Below are 27,678 nucleotides of genomic sequence, written 5' to 3'. Positions count from 1 at the left end.
TAAAACAATGAAATCAATGAAATCAATACTATAAAACAATAAAAAATGTTTAAACAATAAAACAAGAACAGAGTCTCATGTCGAGTTGAATGCAGAAGAATACACATTCTGTTTAAGATGAGATTTAAAAATTGCATTAAAATGTGCATTCAAAAGTTAGAAGAGAAGGTTAAGTTAAAGGTGCTTTATTTAATAAATCTAAAGCAACTGGCCATAAAATCCTCCTAATATGTCACAGAGACTCAGGAATAATGTTCATATAACAAACTGAACTCACCAACAGTACCGCCAAAATATTTGCATAAAAAAAAAAACTTTTGCAGACTGCACATCATGTTTTGGCATGCGGCGCCACCATCGCCGTCTACTAATCATTGCAGTCAGTAGAGTCTCAGCTGCCGAGCAACCACGGGTTGCCAATTACGTAAGAAAACGAAACCTAAAACATTTTGGTATTTGGAATTTGAATGTAGTAACCGTTTTTGGTCACATTCTTACATATGGCACCTTTAAGTTCATCTGTAAAGATTAAAGTAGGTTTAGGTGCATTCTGAAATTGAATCCAAAAAGCCAAACATCCCTAACTTTATGTGAGAAATGTATATAAAAAAATGAATTAAACTTGATTAAACCCTCCTTTAAACTGGGATCCAAACCGGTGGCCTAAATGCTGTGATCCAACAATGCTAAGCACTGCACCACCATGTGTAAAAGAGATCACCAGTCGACAAAGAGTTGACGGTAAAAGTGAAAACGAGGTCGTTGAGTCGTGATTTGTTTTCACTCAAAACTAAAGACAATGCGTGAGAGGAGACAGCGGCAGCAGCGTTTACTCTCTCCCACTGACAGAGAACAGAAGGCCGGTGGTGGAGTGGGAGGGGAGATGAAGTTAGACCCAGCACCGCCCAGAGCAGCAGCGCTAAAACTTTGGGAAAGTCCTGACTCCGTTACATTGTCGAGTGTCGCTGCTGTCACCTCCTCGCCCGTGGATTATCGAGTCTGCGCTCATTTTTATTTTTAAAGACGCCTCCTCACCCGAAAAGTAAGTTGAGTTAATCATCAAAACTTTGTTTTTGTTTGTTTTTTTCTTTCACTCTTTCTATTTCACTGCGCACTCCCGGGATTTGTGGTCTATTTTGATTTCCTGGAGCAGTGAAGTGAGCGCCTTCCTCGTCGGGTCCTGTGTTCTGTTAAATGTCCGTTATGAAATGATGAACTTTGTTCGTGGACAAGGGAAAAGTGCAAAATAATAGAGTTGTGAAACAACAACAACAAATAAATCAAGACGATCGCTGAAATCCACCTTTACTTCTCATTTCACTCGATTTCAGCCACTTTATTGTCATTAGTATTAGTTTATTGTTGATTATCAGTGGTCACAAGTCCCTGCTGTAACATATTGATCCCATAACATTTAATTGACTCTTTAGGAATTTTATTCCAAGAGTATTTTTCCTATTAAATTAAGGATTCCAAGGAAATAATGAGAGTTTATTTTCAGTCCTTCTCCTTGGAAATGCAAAACGGTTTACTCAGGCTCTTCCTTTCCTCCCCCAGCTATATGAATCATATACTAAGAGCAGTCTTTTTTGCTTATCTGATCTTGGCATTGTGATATTATTTAAAGAAAGGCGACGTCGTAGCGTTTCCTGCCAGAAGTTGGTGACCACCAGATAACCCTTTGGGTTCAGAGCCTCATTGTGCTCAAGGAAGACGCCGAGAAATATTGTGGTTTTCGTCTCAGAAGGAAAATCCTGTCACTCCATTGAAGGAATTCAAGGCATTTTAAGCGGCAATTCCAGCCTCACTTTCAGTATTGTGGGTGTTACCTTTGACCCTCATGTTGTTACATTGAGCTATTATTTATAGGGACATGAACATCAACATATAATTATTATTATTTTACACCTCTCAAATCTTAGCAGGTTGAGGGAATAAGATAAATTCCCTAAAAGGTAACACATAATGAGACTGTTGCCTTTAACGAAGGCTGTCAGGACCACAAGGGTCAAGATGTAAAGTGATAACAACAACATCATATCTTATAAGAGATAATAATGAGCAGCAGTAATATTCATATTAGTCTTCAGTGGCAGAGTAGTTCGACAACATGAGGGAATATACTTGTGTGATGACTTTTTAATGACCTGACTCTTGGATATTTGGTTGATACATTTGCATACAATGCTTGTTTTGACGTTGCACACTAATTGTAAGAGTGATGTGCATCCTTTTATCGAACTGTGCTTTTTGTTGTTTCTCCACCCCCCTCCCACTGACCTGTTGAACCCTAAAGAACTGAAATTGTCTCCTCTTCCGCTGTCACAGCCATCACTGCTCTGCTGCTTGACAAGGACACTTCAGCCACTTCCCCACCCAGTGCCTTCACACCCCAGAGACCCAGACTCAGCTTCCACCGTCGTCGCCTCAAACATAAACTTCCCAGACATGGAGGGTCCCATGGTGCGCCTTGCCCTGCTCCTGTGCATCACTGTTGCAGCCTCTGGTGAGTAAACCAAGTCATACTCAAGTGTTTCTTTGCATTCAGACCTTAAATCTTCTGCAAACCTCATATTTATAAAGGCAGAATCAATCTTTCTAGTATCAAGAGGTAAAAAAAATTAATACTTTTATTCTGTAAATCAGGATTTTACAGTTGGTCTGTTGTGGGATGTTATTTATAAGAATAAATGCAGTGTAGTTTCTAGGCTTGAATGATGGTTTATCCAAACACCTCTTGTAGTACACAATATATCATTAGAGTAGGAGCTGCACATATATCTACAGAGATAAATACATGGTGAATTCAATGCTCTGTTCTCTTACCAAATGGTGCACAGACTGCTGTGTCTCTGAGTCACCCTGTGTAGCGTTTACTTGTGAAAAAAAAACAATGTTTATAGGAGACAGTCGCAACCACAAGAGACAGGAAAACAAATTGGAGCCTCTATTGGCTGCTAGTGACCGTCCATATCAAATTCAATCCTATAATCCCTACAAGGTGGCAACAGATTCTTCAGTCCGTAAACCTAGTCTGTGCTGTCATGCCATAATGTGTCTGGCATTTAGTGCAGCTACATGAATTTCACTTATATAAACAATACAGTTTTTATTATTACATTTTTTTTAATTCAGTGAAAGTGTCTGATCTCAAATTCTGATTTGATATGAAACTGTTGACGTCAACATGCTTTATTTAGCTACTTTTAGTTGGAAACTTTACATTTACATCCATCAGAGACGATTTGGTGTTACATTTTTTTTCGAATGATCTGTGCTCATTAAGTGTACAAACACAGCAGCCATGCAGGCTCCTCACTGACACCAGTCACACAGCTCACATCACTTGTATCCCTCCACTGACTCCCAGTTAAATTCAGAACAAACTTTGAAATTCTACTCATAACTTTCAAAGATCGCCATGGTCGGGTCCTATTCTATATTTCAGAACTCCTCCAACCATATTCTACCTCCACACCATTTAGAGTCCCCACCTTTAGGTCTTCTCATCATTCCCCACAGAGCTCTATTTTTATGGCACAGCCTCTCCCCCAACTGTCTCACAGACACGTCATCTTACAAAAAAATTCACATTTTACTGACATTCACCAATTTCCATCTGTTTTTATAACGTTCATTATGACCTGTGGAGGTGTAACGGTTCTGAAACTAAACTGAAAACCTCAGTTCAAAGGACTTTGGTTCAGAAACTAATTCCATCTTCCCGAACCTCGGTTGTGCTTGTCATCTGCCTCAGCTTCACGGCGCCATGTCTCACTCACAGTGCTGTGTGAGTGAGCGAGGGAGTAGAGCAGTGAAAGACTTTTATTTATTGAGACAATGTAGACTGCTTTTAAGACAAATGTTTATGTTTTTTCATTCCTGGATAGTTAATCGACGTGTTGATTTTGGTCTAAAGAGAAGTTTTATACTAGTAATGTTCATGTTCTTGATATTGCAATGCAACAATCGTTTAATAAAATCCTGACATTTTTTCTGGAAGTTTTCCAAAAGGTTTTTAAAAAACGAGGTTTAAACCGAACCGTGAGTCAAAAACCGAAGTTCAAACCAAATCAAGGGTTTGGTGAACCGTTACACCTCTAATTACCTCTGTGCATATTGAGTTCATTCAATTGTATGTACTGTGCAGTAACATTTCTAAGTGCTACATAAATAAAGCCCTACTTACTGACTTACTATCTGAGATGAAACAATTTTTTTAGAAAAAATAAGAAATGCTAAATATAGGCACAGTACACGCTACCATAATGAAATTCAGTTTCAATATGAACCGCCTATCCATTGTATTTATTACATAACCCTTTTTTTTCCACACACTGAAACATTATACACCAGAAAGATAAACAGCCTTCACCAACTTGATTGTTAACTAAGGCAAAGTGGCTCTTGCAAGCGTATACATCACATCACTTCTGAGATTATGTGCCAGATAAACAAGGCTGTTTACCGACTGTGGCGGCACTGCTGACCTGCTGTATGACAAATCACAATATTGCCATTAGTGCTAAACACCCTCTCAGCAGGGGTGCTGGTGGCGCGGATGCAGAAGTATTTTTTGGCCAACTGACAGACCTGCAGAGAGTTGACCTCGTGTCGCTTTCACTGCAGGGGATCAGTCTCGCTGTCTGCTGGCAGGGCCTTAATTGCCTCTGTGACACATAGCCCTGTATGTGCCATCAGTTTTTGCTTTCTTTATAAGGTTCCAAGAAGTTTCCTTTTCCTCTTTTTTTTTTTTTTCTTTATTCACATCTGCTGCAGCCGCTTTATACGAAGGCCCAGAGGGAGCTGTGCCAGTGTTCTGAGACGGCCGGGGACTCAGACTTTGTGTACTGAATAGTGAAGCATTAATCAAAACATTAGTGTGACACATATGTGTTTGTCTGTCTCTTTAGTGTTTATTCGTCATTTTATAGTCGGACGATTGTCTCATTAATTTGTCATGTTCTCTGAAGTCGCCCCCTGGGGTTTTTTTGCCCACTGCCTTGTCGGTGAACAGATGAAGCACAATCATCAGCGGACAAACAGAATATAGAACAAAATGTACACATTCCCAGACTAAACAAAATACCGTGCACCCTTATTTACACTGTTTTTTAATAGCATCCAGGCCAGCTGCAAGTCTGTGTGAGACGGTGCCATGTGAAAGTTTCTCAAAAGGGAAAAAGTAAACACAGAAAAGTAAATCAGAAAAAGCTTGCAGTCTGCAACAAATCCCATGATACTCTCTGCAGACATGGTGTATTGCGTTGGAGCTGTATAGAAACTTTTTTGATGTGCGATGCCCTGATAACTTCTTGGTGTCGGGGGTTATTTAATCATCGTGTGAGGTCTGAAGAATAGTTTGAACAAACATGTCGACACTGACAGTAAGTCAGTAATATAATATAGATATAGACTATTATTTGATACACTGGCACATGAATAACTCCATGGGTTGTTCTCATATTCAATTCTAAAAATATGTTGTTTTCTTGACACACTTTAGTTCCAGCTCTTTAGTCCAACTAAAACCAGACATTTAGAACACAGTTAAACATGTTAGTCTGACTGAAATGGCACCGAATAGAATTTACACCCAGATAATGTGATAGTGAGTCAAATTACTGTTGCACCAGAGCCGGACTCAAGCTGGCCAGGGGGCCAAGGATGTGTGTCACAGTCCCAGAACCCAGAAATGAAAGAAGCTACCTATAGAAGACTAATTCAACAGTGACCAAAACATAGCCAAATCCAGGCCAGTAAAGTTTTTGACTTGACAATGAGACTGAGATTTTCTGCTCCGTCAGCCCAAAGAATTGAATTTTTTAAGACTTGATTGGATAGTGGGAAGACTTTCGAATTGCGCCCACCATGCTATAGCCACCAGCTAAATCGGAAACCGTTTAATACTAACAAGCCGAAGGGGGTTGTTTCAGACACACTTAAGTCAATAAATTGATTCCCCACTAGTGCTCGTACACTGGGACAAGGGCCAATTGAACAGCAGCAGCTACAGTTGCAGCTTGAACGACTTAACTGTGCATGGAAATGCACTGACTGAGTTTAAATCGGCCTTCTCTTGAGCTGCAGGGACAAAAAAACCCCAGACACAATTTAATCTCACTTTGACTTTTGATGGATTCAGATCAATTCGAACACAAGGTCATGTTTCCATCACCTCTGGGTTATTTATAAAAATCAACCCCTGCTTGATGCCTTTCATCATCCCTTCTTTCGCCCCACAGCTTGAGTATTAAAATCCCCTATAGGTTGGGATCAGTGGGGTCTTTCTTTCTTGTTTGTAGCTCATCTATAATCTGTGAACAGACATCTGTTAGGCTCCAATAAAGCAGACAACATCACACCGGTCTTAGTTTTGCTACGCTGCCTCCCTGTGTGTTTGGTTGTGTTTGAAAGTGTTTGTTTTGAAGGCCTTTCATGGGTTTATCTCAGGGCATCTGTGGCGCCACAGTCCATATGAATCCCTCTCTCGCCATTGAACTGGGATATTTCTTGATGCCAGGAGGATCATATAGGCAGTGTTGCCCTTGCAATAATGCAATTTGTCCTTCCTTTATGGTAGATTTCTTCTTTGTATCTTATTCCTGTATTTGCAGCTGTGTGGTTTATGTGATGTGGCATCCATCCATATCTCACCCAAGTCTAATGTCTTTCTTATATAGGGCTGTATATGTAACACACTTCTAAATATAAAGTTTCATTCAGTGAATTTTTTAAGTAAGTTTCAGAAGTCATTATATACTCAACTGTACTTTTCTGTAAGTGAAGGTCCAAAACCCTCCCGTCTACATTTACTATTACTTTGTGCTATTACTATCTCTTTAGAGAAGTCTTTCTGCCCAGTAAACACCACCACCAGTTTGAAACACAGGCTTTTACAAAGTTGTTATTTCCGAACACAAGCTGAAAGAACCTGAACGGCATTTCTTTCTGAGTTGATGAAACTTCTTCAAAGACACAGAAGACATGATTTTTTTGTCTCGTGTCCCCACAGGGCTTTCAAATACAAGAATTTCAGCATACAGGATTACTGATTGGCCCTCTCTGGCTCTCCGACTGCATCGCCGCTTTCAGTTGATGTTAGTGGCACCTGCTTTGGGAGAAGATTTTCAAATTCTTGCCTCCTTATAATGGCCCGAACAGTTGACTGTTTCCAGTCTGACACAAACAATTATCTTTGCATCTGACCGATTGAAGTCTTTCCATTTAGTGCTTTTATCCATTGTGTGTGCAACATTTCCTGGCGGGGATGTGGTGCTGAATATGCCCCCCCACTGCAACAGTTTTCCCAGTAGGAATCAGGCATCATGATGTTAACCGCCAGACCTCCTGCTGCACTTCTGCCTACCCCAGAGTCTCCCTCCACGGGCTGAAGGAAAAGTACAATAGTGATTAGCGAGCTGCCGGAGGAGGGAGGGAGGAACGGAGAAAGGGAGGGAGGGAGTATGGAGAGGCCTGTCTGAAAATGGATGTGAGCCAGGGAAAGAGAGCGAGACAGACAGACAGACAAAGATAACAGAATTCATAAAGACTGATTCATGGAGACAGTGAGGGAGTGGGAGGTCAAATTTTTTTTGTGACTGTCAAAAAACAGATAAGTGGTTCAGGAGGGAGATGTTGGGAAGGAGAAGTAAATAAAGGATAAAGAAACAAAGAGAAAAGGGAAAATAAGTCAAATGGAAAAAAAAAGAAATGAAAGACTGCAAGTTATCAGACAAAAACAAAGTGATAAATAATAACAGTAAAATACAACGGGTGGGAAAAGGGAGGGATTTGCTGGTCAGAAGAAATTTGGTGTCAGAGGGGGAAAAAAAGAGAAGTGGGTAGAGATGACTAGGATTTCTCAGAAGGCACGCTGTAATAGAATAAGCCTAAAGCCAAAACAAAAGAAAGAAAGGTAGTAGAAAAAAAACATCATGTTAAAAATGGCGTTGAGAGTCAAAACACTCCACTTCCCTTGTTTTACTGTAGTGAGCCAGCTCTGCCTGCAGTCAGACTGGGTGGCAGGGAGACGCGACCACTTGTCGCTGCCTCAGACCGATTTCAATCTCCTTCAGTGTTATGCCCCTCCCAAATAACAATCATTTCTGACTGCCTCTCTTTTCCTCTGTTTGAATACAGAAAGCAGCGAGAGGGAACCAATGCTAATGCTATGTTCCTCTCTTCTGCTCGGTCCCACTTGGTGCTCACTTGCTCACATTTTGTCTGGTTATGGTGCAAGTGCGCAAAGGAACAGCATGCAATCCAAGTATGCTTTCAGTGGAGAGGATCTTTTCTTGAAAGAGTACATTCCCAGAATTTATCAGTATTTGTTTTGCAGACCAAAACGAGTGGAAAAATAGTAAAAAAACATTAATCACACATTGTATCCGAGCTGTTTCTGTGTAATTAGTCAGATGACATATGCAGCACTTAGTTCTTATGTCATCTCCCCATCCTTTAGTAAACTTAATTTGGTCTATTGTATAGAAGACAAACATGAATGTATTTTAAGTAGAAAAAGTGAAAAAGGACTGGAAACAATTACAGTTACATAATATGACATGTGGTCTCTACCTTGATGTTAGATAACTGCCCCCCCCCAATCTTATTCCCCTGAATGGAATGGCTTTAATTGCCTTTTGCAATGCGAACTAGTTTTTTACCATTTATGTACAAGAAAGCCCACATTTCATCATATAGATTTCAGATCCTGGCTGTGTCGCTGAGTCTAAATTGCTCACAAACATCATAGCTGTGCATCTATAAGGTCTTTCAACTTTTCACTATATCATTTGTATGCGCGATGAATGGCTCATTAGTAGCGGGCGGGAGATAAATGCCTCGTCAGCATGGCGGCCACTTGTGCCCATGTCAACATGCCTGCAGTCTGCACAGATAAGGCATGGCATTATGTGCTCTTATCCTTAGATCTGCCCGACCATGCTTAACCATGGGATCTGCACAAACATAAAACAAAAAATGTACCAGTGCATTAGCACAGAAATTGGAGGGGAAACTGAGCTGATACAAGTGGCGAGGTGAAACAGGCTAATGTACACGCCATATATCTGGCAAATATACACACATCATATACACTACCTTTCAAAAGTTTGAAGTCACCTATAAAATTTTCTTGTTTTTTCCATTAAAAGTCACACTTTTATTCATCAAAAGAGTATAATAGAATATAAATAAAATAGAATAGAAAATATAGTGAAGACATTGACAAGATTGGAAATAATGAAAAAAATTATAATTTTGCCCTTCAAGCAAAACTGTTTTCAGCTGTACTAACATAATTGCACAAGGGTTTTCTAATCATCCAATAGCCTTCTAACATGATTAGCAAACAATGTACCATTAGAACACTGGAGAGATGGTTGCTGGAAATAGGCCTCTATACACCTATGTACACATTCCATTAAAAACCAGACGTTTGCAGCTAGAATAGTCGTTTACCACATTAACAATGCAAAGAGCGTATTTCTGATTCATTTAATGTTATATTCATTGAAAAAAAGTGCTTTTCCTTCAAAAAATAAGGACATTTCCAAGTGACCCCAAACTTTTGAACGGTCGTGTATGTCCTTATTTCACTAAAACTTAAGCTTCACCACTGGTTTTAATTAATAACAGACCTATCACGCAGGACAGAATCAGTCCCTTAATCTTGCTCGGTTCAATACCCATGAACACAATGTTCCCTGCAGCTAATATATGGTAAAATGCCTCCTGACGAATGAAGAGATTTTGCTTTGAGTCGTTCTCTTGGCCTAAAGGACATTCAAACAAACATCATTAGTGAAATTAATATTTATCCCAAAATAGCATTTCCGAGAATGTCAATGCAATTTTTTTTAATACTAAGTACTTGGCATTTTCCCTTAAGAAAAAACACTATCTGTCAGCACAGGCTCCCCAGACTTCTAAAATGGTCAGTGCTGGTCAATGTGCAGCCGAGTGTTGTAAAAACAGGACAGCCTCTTGATTCAAGCACTGGGTGGGTAGTTTTACTATTGATTCAGGTGCCACACAGTCAATCTGTACTCGGAGAAGTGAAATCCTCTGATACCTGACTAAGATTGTATGCAGTTCTCTGTGTGCATTTGATGGGATGAGAGAATCCTCCCTGGATTTTGGAGCCTCGATTTTGTATTTGCTCCTATATTACACAACCAGAATATGTGGCCCAAAGAAAAAACCCTGACAGTTTTTTTTAATAGGCTTATGCACCGTTACTACAAAGCATCCAGTAGTCAAACAGGAGATACTAAATATTTTCACAGCTGCTTGGGGGAAAAGTTGCACTTTTCAACCAGCTGTACCTTCTCCAGACACTCAGTTAAAATTTAAAAATGAAGTCATAAACACATCGTCTTCGCATAGTTCTGACAGGATTATTTGAGGCTTAGTACATTTTTGTGGTCACGTAACATTCATTGTATCCTCTGTGAGGTTCAGTAGCTGTTTAATTCAGAAAATATTGATCCATATAACCTGAATTGAATTGCATCAGAATATAACATTTAAATGTTTAATGGGATGCCTCATCACTCTTGGTTTTTGCTGACACCGTGGTTTTGACTTCGTTAATATATATACATATATCACAGCCTTGATCAATATGAGAACACATTAATATTTACTGGCACAAATCAGTCAGGAAGAGCACGTTAATCTCTATTGGTTCTACATGAAGCATATGTTGTGTGAAGCGACATCAATCTCGAATGATTGGGAGCAACCACTGTGCAACGAGTCTCTAACGCTTCAGTCTGCCTCGGTTACGCACAGTTAGAATAAAACTTGCTAAATGAGTCTGTCTATCCTCCAATTAATACTTGGATGATTAATTGTGTTTTGCCGGAGCTTTATCAGCATTGGTTGGGAAACTCTAACGACATACAGTAAGTGAGTGGAAAGGATGCACTATACCCAGTAATTGATGGGATCTGAACTATAATGGATCACCCAAGAGTTTAAGCATTAATGTAAAAATAATGATATAGTATTCAAGCTTCCAATCTGCAACTTTTTTCCCAAAGAACCACAATCCATTGATCAAGTTAATCTGCATAAAATAATATGAAATGGCTAATAGGTATAGCAGCAGATGGGGCTTAATGTGAGTGAGTGAAACAGCTAGGAATTGAGCCTCAGACCCCTCTATAGTGTATGCCACTGCTAGACTTCCGCTCTTCCGCCGTCTTCAGACAGCGATGAAACGATGGGCAAATGGCTCCCAGAGGTGTAAACAGAGCTAGTGTGAAGACAGGCTGTCTCCAGACCTGCTATCGCATCCTCTGTTCCTCTCCAGCAAACACTGGAGGCGGGACTTGGCCCGCGCCTACAGGCAAAAAGTCTGGAGCCATTAAACTGACAAGACTAATCAGCAATATTTTCGTGACAGAATTTCAGGACATCAGAGCGCGAGGTGAGATGGTCAGGAAGCTCATGTGTTGCTTGGAGTACGTAATGTGGAGTATGCAGGGGTTAGAGGCCAGGGGACAGTGCAGGCCCCTGCAGAGCACTGATAAGAGCTTGTTTACCTTCCTGTGGATGGTCAGGCCTCAATCTGCAGTTGCGGAAACTCCGGGACAATAGGTGTGTGTGTGTGTGTGTGTGTGTATATGCAAGTGTGTGTACTGTATGTGGAGTCCAGAGAGAAACTTGAGCCAGCCTTCAAGCTCCCCATTCCCTGCCCAACTAACTCCGATAGGGACGCTGACCCCTCCCTCCCTCCACCCCCCCCCCCCCCCCCTTCCTCATCATGACTCCGTCACCCGACCCTGGACACAAACAGTTTACTCTACCTCGGGAGACAGTTGGTCTTGACGTTGTCTGCTGTCAGTTTCCCTTCCTGTTTTTTTCCTCTCTCTCTCTCTCGCTCTCTCTCTCTCTTTGAAATGCAGCCATACTCTCCAGCTGCAAGTTCTGAAAAGCTTCACTTTGCGACTAAACCCTGGGCATAGAGCTGTCTTTTCCACAGTGAGGGAAGACATGAAAGACGGGGAATGATATCAAGCTTGCTTGTTCACCTGAGGTGGGTGTAAAAGGCAGCTATACCCTCCCGCACCAAAAGTTTGGGGTCACTTAGAAATGTCTTTATTTTTTAAGGAAAGCACTTTTTTTCAATGAATATAACATTAAATGAATCAAAAATACACTCTATGCATTGTAAATGTGGTAAACGACTATTGTAGCTGCAAACGTCTGGTTTTTAATGGAATATGTACATAGGTGTATAGAGGTCCATTTCCAGCAACCATCTCTCCAGTGTTCTAATGGTACATTGTGTTTGCTAATCACATTAGAAGGCTATTGGATGATTAGAAAACCCTTGTGCAATTATGTTAGCACAGCTGAAAATAGTTTTGCTGGTTCTTTTTTTTATCTTGCCAATGTCTTGACTATATTTTCTATTCATTTTGCAACTCTTTTGGTGGATAAAATTAGTTTTAATGGAAAACACAAAACAGTTTAGTACAGGTGACCCCAAACTTTTGAATGGTAGTGTAGTTTTTAAGACGCCAGTACCCAGTCTCCTGAATCTAAATCAGCGTTTTGTTAGCTTCTCACAGACAGACTATGTCAAATTCAAAGGCTCACCACTGCCTGTCGATATGTTACACAGCACAGATACTCTTATGTTAGGGGAACGCCGCTTCAGGTTGACTGATGGGTTAATATCGCCCAATATACCTCGTTGGGCAGGTACTATGAAGTAATGGTAGGTGTCTGATACCCAAACTGAGTAGAGTCGAGTAGTGCTAGATCTGTATCATGGAAACCCGCCAATAGTATTGCTAGACAGAGCCTGTATTCAGATGAAGGATGCAGATAATATGACATTGTTTCTGTTCATGGAGACGGAATAATAACATAGTCAACAACAAAACTCACCAAAAGTTATGCACCGCACCTTTTAACGATTCCTTTTTAGCAGCATTGCATTACTATTTTCTGCTGACCACTGAAATGCTGATACTTTTGGTCTAAAACAAGAAGTGAGACTGAGTCAGATTTGTTCCTCTGTCTACTGTACATCATGTTTTTCATGCAGTTATAGACAAGAAGGAGCCACAGCATCACTGCGCCACTGACCATTTAAAAGTGTGATACGAGCAACGCCTTTTGTACTGAAATTAAAGTGGTGACACTTCCGTCTAAACATGCAGACCCTAAGGTGGCCTTCAGGTTACATAACAATGCAAAACAGATTCCAGGCTGTTGTAGGAACATGGTTCTACAAGTACTGAAGTAAAACATGATTTAGTGAAACATATAATTTCGAAAAAACTACAAAGTTTAATTTTGTTTTGCTGCTATGCTGATGAAGTGGATCAACAACATTTTCCTCTAAAAGTCATCACTTCAGTCCCCAGCATACTTGTTTTCCATTTGCAGACCTGCTCTCAGAGAACGCACATTCCCACTTAGCCTTTAAAATGGGCTGAGGTCTTTTTTTTTTATTATTATACTGCCATTATTTTAACATACTATGCGATGAATAGAAGCTTGGATTATGGGTTCTTTGCATAATGTAATGCTTGTGGGCTGGCGCTCCTGATCGCACTGCTCACGTAAGCCACTCGAGCCTTTTTGTAATCTTTCAAGACTGCCCACTGAAAATAATTTAGAACACTGTAATATAATTCATTCCACCCAACTTTGAAATGTCTGGACTTACAAACGCTGCGTTGACTCGTGTCTGATCTCAATGTGTTGGACATTCAGTGAGTCCATGTTTCACAGTTGTTAAAGTTTTATGTGCTTCTGCTCTCACTAACAGCAGCTGACAGGTTCTTGTAATGTTTAGCTCAAACTATTTTGAGGGAAAGTAGAAGATGAAGCAAAAACAAATAGGGGATGTCAGCAGTCGAGTAGAGCTACTTTTATCCCTAATAATGATAAATCACCTCAAGTATCCTGTAACGCCCACGCCAAACCACTGCCTCAGTTCAGCTTTGGTACACTCTGAATAATTATATGGGTCCCTCCTGGGCAGTGAAACTTCATTTAGGAGGTTCAGGTTGGCATTTTCAATTAATTGCATTTTACTGAGTGTTTTAATTTAAATCTCGAAACAGTGAACGGAACACTTTAATGCACACAAAGACAGTCCATGGCCGGGATGCTGGAGGTCAGGTTAGTCGTAGGTGTCTTTAGATCAGTGCGGAAGATGAGGCTTCAATAGGAGTAGCATAATCAAGAGGCCAATGAAGGCTGACACGAAGAAAAAACATCAACGTGATTGATGGAAAATGTAGTGATGGAGAGAACACAGTGTTTTTTTGTGATTATTTGAAGGACCTGGTCCTTGCTCATCATCGTGGTTGCATCATAGTTTACTTTTGTTGAGGAAGACGGTCTCATATTCAAGACTCAAAACTCTGTCCTCCCTCTCAAATACCCCCCCTGGGATGGAGTGGGCAAGGTCTGGAGACGAAGCATTATAAAACCTCTAATAAAGAAATACTGTCTTTAATATAAAAGACCTCCAAAAAACCCCAAAGACAACTAAGTCATAGGATATCTGTTACTTTTATTCACTTAATCTATTTCATTACTGCATGGAGGGCCTTCACTCTCCTCGTGCCGTGTTCTTGCCGTGTGCCTAGGTTTACTGAACACTCTAAAGTTTCCTGTAGGTGTGAATGTGAGAGTTGATGGTTGTTCGTTTCTGCGCTTTGGCTCCGCGATGGACTGTCTGTGACCTGTCCAGGGTGTATCCCACCTTTCTGCCTGTGTCAGCTGGGATTGGCTCCAGTGACTCATGACCCTCGTGTGGAGGACGAAGCGGTAGACAATGGATGGACGGAGCTTTTCCACTGCCCTCAAGTGTAAAAAAAAAAACATTTTTGCCAATATATAACATTTTCCCACTGAGGTCTTTGAAAAAGCTCACAAAAACAACAGAATGGGACCAAATAAACAGCTGCAGCATGTTGAGCTAAACTTAGCAAAGCAGGCAGATCGTGAGATGATCTTAAACGGTCACAGGCTTAATGATGCTGTGCATAATTGAACACATGTGGGAAAAGGATGTCTTTGATTTTGTCAACCAGTCTCCTGTCATCAGCAGGAATGCCCTGAAGGTGAAAAGAGCAGGAGCAGATAGACCTTGGATTTATAAAAGGACCAGAAGTTCCCCTTGTTAATTGTGGCTCCAGGGGGTCTGCAGACAACCAGCCGGGGGCAATGTCCTCGTCTGTGGCACAGTCTGCACAGTAGATTGTTTTAGTAACAGCAAATTGGGTTTGGTTGTGCATTTGTTGCTCTTAATTCCATAAGCATTGATCAATTTGCTGTAATAATGTTTAATGTGTTTCCACTAAAGTAAGTGTTTTAATTTGACCATATGGTGTTGTTAATGCGGTAGTTAGAAAGAGTCTTTTCAGGCATCCAAATCCATTGACACTCATGACATTTGTAATGAATGACATTGATTCTGCATTTAGAATGAAAGCAAAGGTTAAATCTGATTATGTGCACTTTTGTAATAAATATAACCAATTTTCTGTCCCCCATAATTCCCTAATGGTTTCTATTCACATTCCCCTCCTGATACCTAACATCTAAAGGGAAATCACTAACATTCATAAACATGTCTTCTCATGGAATGGGAAATGGAAGCAACTGATATAAGTAGATAAAGAGGACAGGGAATGAAATGGTTCTTCTATACCTCATTTACTAGCAAACCGCTTAGGGAGGCCATTGGCATTTCCGGGGTCAAGGGGGCAAAATAAATGTTCTTCATATCCTATGGTGACGAGTGGCACATGCACACATACACACACGCAGAGTCTTACGCAGTCATTGTGATTTATACCAAGACCTCTGGGGCAGCAGTTATGGGTCGTTAACTCTGTCGCAGCAAAACAGAAGAGGAATAACTTCATGGATGTGGATATTGAGCAACAGACATTAGCACGAGGGGCCAAAATAACAGGAAACAAGCCTTGACCTATGGGGTAAGGGGGGAGGGAAAGAGAGATGGCGAAGGAGCGTGGATGGCCGTTTGTCTTGATTTGCAAGAAAAACTGTGGTCTGAACCTGAGAAGAATGAGAAACTGTAGAGAATGTTGCTCAAAAATGACAACCATCCCCCTTCATAATCCTAAAAAAAAGGAGAGAGCATACTACCAACAAAAAAAAGAGATCAGCGTCCTATCCCAACGTTTTTACCGCTGCTCATTGCATTCATCACGTTCTGTCCATTTTATCTTCATCTCTGTCCATCCCCCCCCTCCCCCCCCACAGCAAGTGATGACATTGCCCTCCACCAAGGTCTTTGATTGGTGCCGCTTCTAAATAAGGCACATCCTGTTGACCTTCCAAACTCCGCTTTTAACCCGTTCCTCTCTTTTCATCTGCATGTCTTTCTCATCCCGCATGCTTTACTCTACATCTCCTCTCCGAGGCACTGAGGCCTGGCAAGTAAACAGACCAAACACAAAGTCGGTGAAGCGTTACATCGTGCAGCGTTTCCTTACTAAATCGGACGTTTCTATTATGATATCACACTTGGCTGCTAATATGCTGCGCCATCAACTGATATGGGTGTCTGAGTGGATGTTCAGCTGTATTTTCCTCATCTTCCCGGAGATGTGCTTATCTAATGATTAAATACAGGATGTAGTTTTGACTGATCCTGCAAGAGCTTACACTATCGTGAAAATGGGTTGTATTAAAGGGACACTGCGTAGTATTTATGGGTTTATATGACCCAAAATCCACTTTTTTATACATATTATGTGCTCCTGCATTGTCTAGTCGCTGTATAATAGTTTTTGTTTCATTTTCGTAGTGTTTCAAAAAGTCATGTAAAATAACATGGTCACGCAGACCGATGTTGCATTGCCACTGTTAGCAGTGAGACGCCATGTTTCTACCGGAGCCTGTATAGACAAACGCGAGAGAACAAATCAATTGTTGCTTTACTTGTAGTGGAAGTCCCGCCTCCACTATCTCCGCTTCGTCTGCTACGGCCGCAGTAGCTCTCCCTCTCCTTCGCCGGCTTCTGACAGCTCTACCACGGCCACGAAAAGCTGTCCCTCGTCCTCGCCCCATCCCCCTCCCTCTCGTTGTCTGAATAAATACTAGAACCTCATCTGCTGACACGGAGAAAGACGACTAGGACGACATTTGACCGGCTGAGGATACCGTAGTGCTCAGGGAAGGGAGGGGGTGAGCAGAGGAGCAGTTCGTTGTTGTAAATTTCAGCCTCGCCTCTAGATGTCACTACAAACTACTCACTTCACCATTAAGAGAAGCAAATCCAGATTTGAGATGGCGGAAGCCGAGTTTGGTACGACAAAGACCGATTTTTTCACATGGACGTCCATAATACGTCAGTCAGATTAGAGCTGAAACAATTAATCAATTATTAATCGATTACTAAATTAATCGTCAACTATTTTGATCGGATTATTAACATAATCCACAACAAAGAAATCATTAAAACTGAATCATTTTGGTTTGTGGACAAATCAAGACATTCGAGAACATCGTCATTTCCAGGTTTGACAAACACCGATCAACATTTTTCAACGTTTTCTGACATTTGATGGACCAAACGATTAATCGAGAAAATAATCGACAGAGTAATCAATTATGGAAGTAATCGTTAGTTGCAGCTCTAAGTCAGATTCTTTGATCAGCAGAAATGTGGGCGATGAGCCAGAAAAAAAAGGGTTCCTGATTAAGTTGGAAAAGACATTTGACCTTCTCTGTTATGTCTGTTCCTTCTTGAGGAAGAAGGAAGTTTGCTGGAGGATATTTTGTCCCTGCCAATAACCTAAGGAAAACACACACTCACACACACATACACACACACACACACACACATACACGTACAGGCAGACCAGGTCAAACACCAGGAATTTGTCAACAGCCCCATCCACACAGCCTGGTCTCGATCAATCCAGCCTCCTGAGACATGGACTCCCAGGTTAAACAGCAGGCTCACAGCAGAGAGCGCAGTGAGCAGCTGTGATGGATGACTGCAACACTCTACCCTGACACATCTGATAAACGTGAACCAGCAGACACTTTTTTTTTTTTTTTTTTTTTTTTTTAAACAATATATTCCTACCCATACATTTAACGTCCTTACTCGGAGACATGGGGAAAATCTTTCATAATGACGAATAACAAGTTTACCCCCGTTCAGACAGGGAATCGGTACTGTTGCTGGGTTCATCTATCTGTTAAATAATGGCTTATTGGTTTCCACGCGTGAAAGTCCTCATTCATGTGCCGCTCGCGTTCCAAATATGACAGGAGTTGTTATGAATAGAGCCATAATCTCGCACTACTTGGCGTTTGACACATTGGACTTAATAACGGGAGAAGTTCAGTTTCAGTTGCAAGAGAATTGATTTACTTGAACTTGATTATGCGCCGCAGACACTGCGTAACCATTTATTTTTTTGTTGCACCGTTTGATTTCTTTCAGCCTCAAGTCAAACGTGTGAGCCTACAAAAAATGACAAGCCGTGGTTTCACGTGAAAGAGATGCTGCCTGGCTGCTGGAGCAGCTTCGTCACAGAGGACAAGGCGGAGGTCCACATCCTTCGCTTTACTGTCAAGGTAAACACATCGATGCAGAATAACCAGTGCTGATTATGTAAATATGAAGTGAAACATCACATTACATTTCAGTAGTCCACTACTGTTCAAATGTTTGGGGTCACTTAGAATTCAAATATCAATTAATATATAACATTAAATGAATCAGAAAGACACTCTATACATTGTTAATGTGGTAAACGACTATTCTAGCTGCAAACGTAATGGAATATGTACATAGGTATATAGAGGCCCATTTCCAGTGTTCTAATGGTACATTGTGTTTGCTAATCACGTTAGAAGGCTATTGGATGATTAGAAAACCCTTGAAAACCCTTGTGCAATTATATTAGCACAGCTGAAAACAGTTTTGCTGGTTCTTTGATGAAAGGGCAAAATGATTATTTTGAATAAAAATCATTATTTCTTATCTTGAGTTTTAATGGAATACACAAAACAAATGTATAGGAGACCCCAAGCTTTTGAACGGTATTGTATGTATCAAGGTCGTCATGTGCAAGTCTTTCAGCCGATGAAATAATGTCACTGCTTCAAATGTGTGAAATCAGTTTGGAGAATTCGGCTGAATTGAATTGTTCTACTCTTACAGTCAAATTTATAAGCCAGTGGCAAAACTTAAAAAAAAAAGTAGCAAGCTGTACTGCGGAGACTGACCTATGCAAAGTTATGTGTGGTTATTTCCACACATCACAAAAAAGTTACAGTCCATAATTTCTGAAAGAATGAGTGGGAGAATTGCCTGAAACTCCTCCTGGGGCTTGAGAATAAAACCGCACAAGCCTTGTTGTGCAATCTCATCAACACTACTGCTTAGCAGGCACATAGACATTAGTGTGCACGTCTCATATTAGACAGAAAAACCACATTAGATGGAAAAAACTAGATGCAGAGTAAGGGAATGTGTCATTATGCATTTAAATTTGGTTATATATTGTTCTATAATGACGTACGAAAACCTGTCTTGCACAAAAAAAGTGAACAAACGCATTCCATGTCTAACTTTTATTGGTCAAATAACCAGCTAACCATTACCAGACATTAGACAGAACAGAAATGGGAACATTTTGTAATTACTTAGATTTGAGTGCTTGCTGAGTACCAAGTTCTATTTGCCTCACTTTGATTGTGAACAAAAGACAACGTTAGATACGATTGCTGCTGTTTAAACATTTACAGGCTCCTCTGAAAGTATTGGAAGAGTGAGACCAATTCCTTTAATTTTTGCTGTACACTTAAAACATTAGAGTTTGACATCAAAAGACGAATAAAAGACAAACATCACTATTTCAGCTCTTATTTCCAGGTATTTACAGCAAGATATGTTAAACAACTTAGTAGATAGCCTCGTTTGTAATGGAGCACCGATTTGTTTTGGTGAGCAAAAGTTACAGATTTGAATTAAATTGTGTTAAAAATGAGTTATTTTTCTCCCCTCCTCTTGCCGTCTGTTCTACTTTTGACAGCAACGCTTATCTTTAAGTATTTCCAAACTGCTGACATTGCGACACATCCACTCATTGCTGCAGACTGGTGTCGGTGCACCCCTAATAACAACCCATCTCTGCGTGATTGGCTGTTTGCAAAATTACTCAAATATGCACCATAATTGCAGATTATTTTAATTTTGTAACTCTGAGTTAGTGACATACACACACACACCCAAACACACAAATGCATCCCCATAAAACTTTTAATCTATAAGTTGTTACTGCTGCGCCAGACTCAATTTTTCACTGTCTTGTGTTGTCGGTCAGCTCACATTAGTCATTTCTTTATCAGTGTGCTCTGTTTGTTTGCTTCCTCCCTTTGCAGTGCTTTTTTTGTGTGTATAAAAATTCACACAACACGTAAAACTGTTGTTTGTTTATTTATTTATTGTCTCTTTTCGAATTTTTCACCCTGTTGGTTGTTCTTCGGCGGCGATTATGAGGAGCACAACACTTGTGTTGTGTGCAAGTCCATAGCTGAGACCCAGTCACAGGAGGGGGCAACACAATGCCTGCTTGAATCTATTACCTCCATAAAATTAATCATCCATAAGACGGTTTGAAGAGCTCTAGAGAATCCTGTTAGAGCTTTTCTCTTCAAGATGGAATACACACTGCTGCCAGTGGCTTTGTTGAGTAATAATAATCTTTGAGTGAAGTAGCTTTTTGTACCTCTTCTATACTCCGTTTCTAAAATCTACCCTGTAGAGCTGAAATAATTATTGATTCATCAATTATTAATCGATTACTAAATAAATAATCAACTATTTTGATAAATCGATAATCACTTTGAAGCTTTTTTCATGATTAAAACCAGATTTCTAATTGTTTTAGCTTCTTAAATATGAATATTTTTCTTCGTTTCTTTGCTCCACATAACAAAGAAATCATAGAAACTGAATCATTTTGGTTTGTGGACAAAACAAGACAATCGAGAACATCGTCATTTCCAGGTTTGACAAACACTGATAAAAAATTTTTGTGTGACGGGAGATTTGATGAGTCTGAGAAGTTCAGTGAGCGAGTGACTGCTGTTGGCTGTCTTTAATGGAATGGTTCCTTACCTCAAACAGATTTGGACGATAAATGCAGGCAAATATTGGCAAAGCATTTAGTTATGAAGAGGTTGCTTCAGATCTTCTGTTGTGTATGAAATGCATATGTTTATTTGGTGAAAGGGACTCAGGACAAAGAGTCTCCATCCCCAAAAATGATAGCAAACACTGAGAAAAAGGCTTTAAGCCTGTCTGCTCCACGTCACTGTCTCTGTGTTTCTCAGTATAGCAGTGTTTAGATCTGGTGTCAACAGGTGACATTCCTGCGCTGCTCACAGGAAGTGATTTGTTCCACGTTAGCAGGACAGATGAGCAGCAACATCAACATTGGGCTCTAGTCGTTGGACTATGATTGAAAACACAAAGAAGAGCCCACACAATGTTTCAGAGGTGATTTCTCCTGCTCAAAAAACCCTTGTTGCTAAGCAGTTTGACAGGATAAAAGCTTCTTTCCCTGACCTGCCCCCTGTGCTGCCACTGTATACACACACACACACACACACACACACACACACACACACACACACACACACATGCTCTTTCAGTCAGGTCTGTCGCTAATGCTTGACAAAGCCAGTGTTCAGATGAAGGACACAGCATACAATTAACGTTACATCATTTCCAAACAGAAGCAGGATAATAAAAAAAATAAGAACAACCAAAGACACTGTGATATAACTGAATCTCGAATGTTCAGGTCGGTGAGTTGCGTGATTCATTTGCTCACTTTCGTTTTAAGTAAGCGCGCCAACATGTTGCGAGGTGATGATGATGATTGCTGCAGCCTCAAAAGTACTGGGTTCCAGGCATGTTGTGAGGCCTTTTACAAAATCTCATTTAATGGCATAAAGTTTTACAGCGTATTTAATGGAGTGAGAATAAGAGGGAAAAGCTTTTTGATGACAAAATAGATTTAAAACATATTAGGCAGGGGAATTGCCCTTCTCAGTCATCTTACAGGGCCTGAAGAGAAAAACCAGATACATTTCACTGTGTGGGAGAGTCAGAGAAGATACTTATACGTGCCAGAAGAGGTAGATATACACTACTGTTCAAATGTTTGGTGTCACCTATACAATGTTTTTGTGTTTTCCATTAAACTTCACACCTTTATTCATGAAAAGAGTTGCAAAATGAATAGAAAATATAGTCAAGACAGTGACAAGATTAGAAAAATAACCAGCAAAAGTATTTTCGAGGGTTTTCTAATCATCCAATATCATCCACTGGAGAGATGGTTGCTGGAAATGGGCCTCTATACACTTATGTACATATTCCATTAAAAACCAGATGTTTGCAACTAGAATAGTCGTTTACCACATTAACAATGTATAGAGTGTATTTCTGATTAATTTAATGTTATATTCATTGAAAAAAGGAGCTTTTCCTTCAGAAAATAAGGACATTTCTAAGTGACCACAAACTTTTGAACGGTCGTTATAGAAAGAGTGGAGTTAGTTGTCTGATTGAGCGTTATAAAGTGGTATGGGGTTTGAGAGAGTTCACAAAAGGAATTTGACTTGGTTCTGTGTCATGCATTGGACATTGTACAGACTTACATATCCTGTCTTCGGACAATTAGGAGATGGTTTCTCAAATGAAAGATGATAGTGGACACGAGAGCTCTCAACACAGTCTCCTTATCTGCTCTTGAGTGTTTAGAACAGATTTCTCCTGTAAACACAGAGCATTTTCATCCCATGTCAAGCTGCTCAGTCAAACGTCCTTTAAATTTACATCTCCTACCTCATTTTTTTGTCTTCATACTGATTTACAACCTTGCCAGTGGAGAATTTTAGAGCATCAAGGGGCGACCCAGGCCAGGAGAATTCATGGGAGGAGCTGTACACAGGTCACTGATGTCACACACTGGCTTGGGCAGTCACGGTCTTGGCACGGGGCCGAGACGAGACCAACGGAGCCAATTCAAGTAAAGAGAGGGAGAGAAAAGAATAACTGGAAACGGCATCGGCAAAGGCCCCTTCAAAAAGAGCGGCAGAGAAAAAAAAAAGAAAAAAAGAAGTCAGAAATGGAAAACAATTGTATCTTGAAAGCACAGGAACAAAAGTAGAAAAGGTGAGTGATCAGGGTCAGGAGTCTGCAGTCGTGATTCAGGGTTCAAAAATTAAAGAATGGAAGTCAGAAGAGGACGTAGGAAGGGAAACCACAGAGACAGGCAATGAAGTTCATTAGAGGATTATATAAGGGGGAGTCACCACCGAGTTGTCTCCGTATGAAGTCAAGAGGAAATGCCAGTCATTCATTTACTGTATGTGACATGGTTCAGGTGAAAACAAAGCGCTATTTCAGGGACGGCATTTACGCAAAGTCTGTGACGGTCAGTGACTCAGGCTCTTACATTCAGTCTGTTTCAGGGCAACTGAGTATTATCTTTATTTGAAACAAGTGGATTTAAGAGAGCAACTATCTAATAAAAGTGTAATTACATTGAATTCCTCTTGCCACTACCACACAATGGACAAAAACCTGTACATGTGCAGAATGATCTCACATTTACATTCAACTCCCTCCACATAAATGTCTATTTCATGTTTATTTATGGTGGTTATTTCCAACAAGCCATACTATGATGTTGTTTCTAAGGTTTTCACAGCGCAGGCCTGAGCTCATTACAATTAAGCATCTCAGCCCCTGCAACACACCAGGTAGCAAGTAAATGAATTCAGTACTGGGCATTCACACCTTGCTCATTGTCTCCACAACATGAGGTCTTATGCTCTGAAAAAGGTCTATCTTTAAATAAAATAGAGAACGAACAGAGTTCCTTTATTTGTAAAAAGAAACGAGCATGACTAATGCACACTGAAAGTGGTATCTATGAATATTCGGAGCTTTTCTTTATTTTAATGCTCTTCACTTCGAATGCGTCCAACTGTAACATTGATTATCTCAGGACTATTACAGAAGTAAAAAGTCTCTCTTTCTGAATTTGAAAAAGGTTTACCCTCCACCACTGATATTCACAAAGCTAAAGCAGCTTTACCCATAATGCACATGTAAAACATGGTAATTAAGGCTGAATAAGAGAGTGGCTGCCGTGGCGATTAGGCAATCTGTTGACCTCCGCTGAAAATACTGTTAATGAGGTATTACATGATGTGTTAAATGATGCTAATGAGGTTTTATGTACAGTGATTTGCAAGTTGTGAAAAAATACATAAAACAGCAATTAAAAATAAGAATCTGAAATCTCTCCATTAGTGACACAACGCTTCTCCTTGTTCCTATTGTTATTGTTTTATAATTTCTCTTAATGTTATAGGTGATTGTTCTCTCTGTTGTCAACACTTTAGAGTATTTTAAGCTAAGATATACAGCTTCAATTAGAAACTGCAGCTCATTGCACATCAGCCATATAATTAATTGTGATAGATTTTGATTTACTTTTGACTTGTTTTGTGCGACATAGAGACATTATTATAATAATAGCACCATGTTGCATTATTTCCTTCATGTCCCTGTCAAACTGGAGACAGGTAGCAAAACAGCTTCCTGCCTATTGACGAGCCCGCCTCAAATGACTGGCATTGCTTTTTCTGGAAAGATGCATGTGTTGACATCTCGTAGTCGCAAAAACAAGGATAATTGTCACATCCCCGACTGATTTTTGAAACCAGATAGAAAAGGAATCAGACTTGTACAGAATTAAACCCGCAATTGGGACTATTTTTAAACTTGGTGCTGCAAGCAAAATGTGTCTCTACCGCATCAACTTGAGGTCTCTTCATTTAGTGGCACTCAGTGACAGACCAGCAAACTGGGAAATAACCGCTGTCGAAGCAACGATGATGGTGGATAATGGCACAAAAAAGGACTTCATAATAACTGTCGTTTTATTTAATTGTTTGTCATATGTGTCGTAGAGTTTTTTTTTTAAAATCACACTTTTATAAGCTCAAATCTGTTCAAGTTCATGATGTTTAATTTTCTAATCACAGCAGCAAAAATATTGCACTTTAATGGAGCCTGTCACTAGGGCTGCTCTTCTTCACTTCACACCATTACCAGATATTTCACTGTTAAAGTTTTTGACTTTGAACTTTGTGCGTCTGGCACATTGTGACAATTTCTTTATGGACTCAATAGTTTATGCTTCTATCAATAAAAGCTTTGTCATCATGGATGACACAGTCCATGGAGTTTTACATCATTGCCAAACCTTTGACGACAAAGGAGCTATGATCTACACGCTTGTGGTTATTTATTTATTTAAAAAAAAGTAAAGAAAAAAAAGAAATTATGCCATATTTATGGAGGATTAGGGACACACAGGAAACATATTTGAGTTCTGACTTTTAACTCAGAATTCTGAGAATAAAGCCAGAAATATAGTAGAATTCTGACTTTTTTTATACATATATTGTACATCTGAGGAAATATTTCAAGTAACAAATGTCTTTTCTTTTTTTTTTTTCAGGATCTGATCTCTCTCGATTTGTTGGACGCCAAGCCAACGAACCTCATTCTCACATCATCAGACACAGTCCATGCTTTTTTCAACATCAACGCAGATGTTAAGATTTATGTAAGTGACACGGCTTTGTTTCTGTGTATGACCTTTCAATCGTTTTTAGATTACTAACAACGACAATATGGAGTCTTCTGGTTTGCTCTGTGAAGTCAATTAGGAAGTAAGAATATACTGAACTGCAAAAATAACTGAGTTTGAATTGTAGATAATGGGGAAAATTAGCCTAATTCTTTCTAAAGATGTCAGTTTGTAAATGATGTTCCAGTTTAGAGGAACGATGATACCACACATCATCACATTGATTGACAGCCGGTATGGTCCAATAGGAGCGTGGTTGCAGGTGACGTCTGTAAACTACATCAAATTGCAAATCTTGAAGCTCCAAAACTGGAATTCAGATTCCTGTGATTACTCTATCACACTATACCAACTGGTATACAAGGCCCTCGAACAGGCACTAAGTAATCATGAAAAATGAACAGGTTACGGGGTGTGACGTTTTAAGCGGTTATTATTTTCAGTGATGTGTAATTTTTTTTTTTAGATTTCTCCAGATGTAGTTACTCAGGACAAATTTCTCCTAAGGGGGCCAATAAAGGCAGAGCTTTCCCCCACTTATGTAGCTGCTGTGTCGTGCCAGCTGTTTGCATACAGTCAAATTGCCACAGCTGTGCAGCTCTCCAAGCCTGTTTAGAGACACAATGAACCATACTGCTTTCCCATAGATATGGGATGCTGTGTAGCGGCACTTTTTGTTCGCGTGTGTGTGTGTTTTTTTTATTATCCATACTATAAAATCAGTAATAGAAGTTTCAGGCAGCAACGCGACGGGCGGATGGCATTGCCTGTTAAAATTAATGTCCCTGTGAAATTGGAGATTCTCACTTTTACGCACTGTTTTCAGAGTATATCTGAATTTCAATCTGCGGGACTTCGAACTTAAACTTTTCCTCGGGTGCCCGAGTGTCTGATTAAATAAAGAAATGACACACAATGCACCAAGTGTTGCAGTTGCAGTCAGTTTAATTGTTGAAACTTTTTTTATACTTAAACACAAACCTTTTTGTTGCAGAGACAAACCAATGACTCAGATAACTGACTTAGATTTGATAGAAAGTTCTCATTAGAACAAACTAAAAACTAAACAATTTTAAATGTGATTGTGTGACCTAATCAATCAAACAGATGGTCACCAATTCAATTGTAAAGTTAATTTATGAAAACCATTAAGGTGTTAATGGACATGAAGTGTCCAGTTTGAGCCGTTCCAGATGTTTCCAGTTTCCAGCTTTGATTTTGATTGTCTAAACAATTGTCTAAAAAATGCCTGGAACACATTTCTCTTCACTGATGTGTTTTTCTTGCCTTGTGTACACTGGTCACTGGTGCCATCTCATATCAGTACATGAGTGAAACCCTCATAGTCGGCACAATCCCCTTTTATTTCTTTCCACAAACGTACTTTATCTCTGGAACTTTTAACAGTCTTGAATTGTTTTTGAACACTTTGACAGTTGCTTTTTCCCAGAAAAGGTCACGTTTAATACATTGCATCTCTCACAATGTTCTCGATGTTTGTTCTTGTTCATCATCGTCATCGTCACAAGCTTTCTATTAAGAAACCCTTAAGATCCTTCCCTTTTTACGACTTCACCTTGACAAAAATATTGCTCTGTAGTGTGGTAGCAGTAGTTTAAGACTAAGTTTACAAGTTTATTATAAACATACAAAAATATAATAAAGTAACAGCTGAAGAATCACAGCGATGAAATGTTTACAGCCATCAATTAAAGATATGCTGACAGGAGTGCGACACTCCATCCTGTATCATGTCCTGTCGAGAGCCTGGGCAACGTTGCCTGTAACCACAGGATGTTTTCACGGGATGAGCAGTATCGCTGGGGGATAATACTGCTTTACTACAGATTGCAGGAGGGGGAGAGAGAGAGAGAGGAACAGCATCTGTTCTGCGTCTCAGAAAGTTCGTCAGCAGCTCTGACAGCTCAGCTCTTGTTAGGCTCCCACAGCTGACCGCGATACACGT

At 40.0% G+C, this 27,678-nt stretch overlaps 1 protein-coding gene across 1 annotated transcript in view; it reads left to right on the top strand.

Annotated features, from left to right (window-relative positions):
* The first annotated feature begins 959 nt into the window (after nt 1-959).
* eng (endoglin) overlaps nt 960-27,678 on the top strand; it is a 40,607-nt gene continuing 13,888 nt past the window's right edge. The window contains exons 1-4 of the mRNA XM_083902954.1: nt 960-1,042; nt 2,329-2,506; nt 18,467-18,600; nt 25,581-25,688. Coding sequence (XP_083759080.1) covers nt 2,449-2,506; nt 18,467-18,600; nt 25,581-25,688 — 300 coding nt within the window. The 5' untranslated portion in view covers nt 960-1,042; nt 2,329-2,448. The remainder of the gene's footprint in view (nt 1,043-2,328; nt 2,507-18,466; nt 18,601-25,580; nt 25,689-27,678) is intronic.

The sequence above is a fragment of the Microchirus variegatus genome (assembly GCF_963457635.1).
Source record: "Microchirus variegatus genome assembly, chromosome: 16".
NCBI classification, from domain to species: Eukaryota; Metazoa; Chordata; class Actinopteri; order Pleuronectiformes; family Soleidae; genus Microchirus; species Microchirus variegatus.
This window is presented reverse-complemented; position numbering and strand designations above follow the sequence as displayed.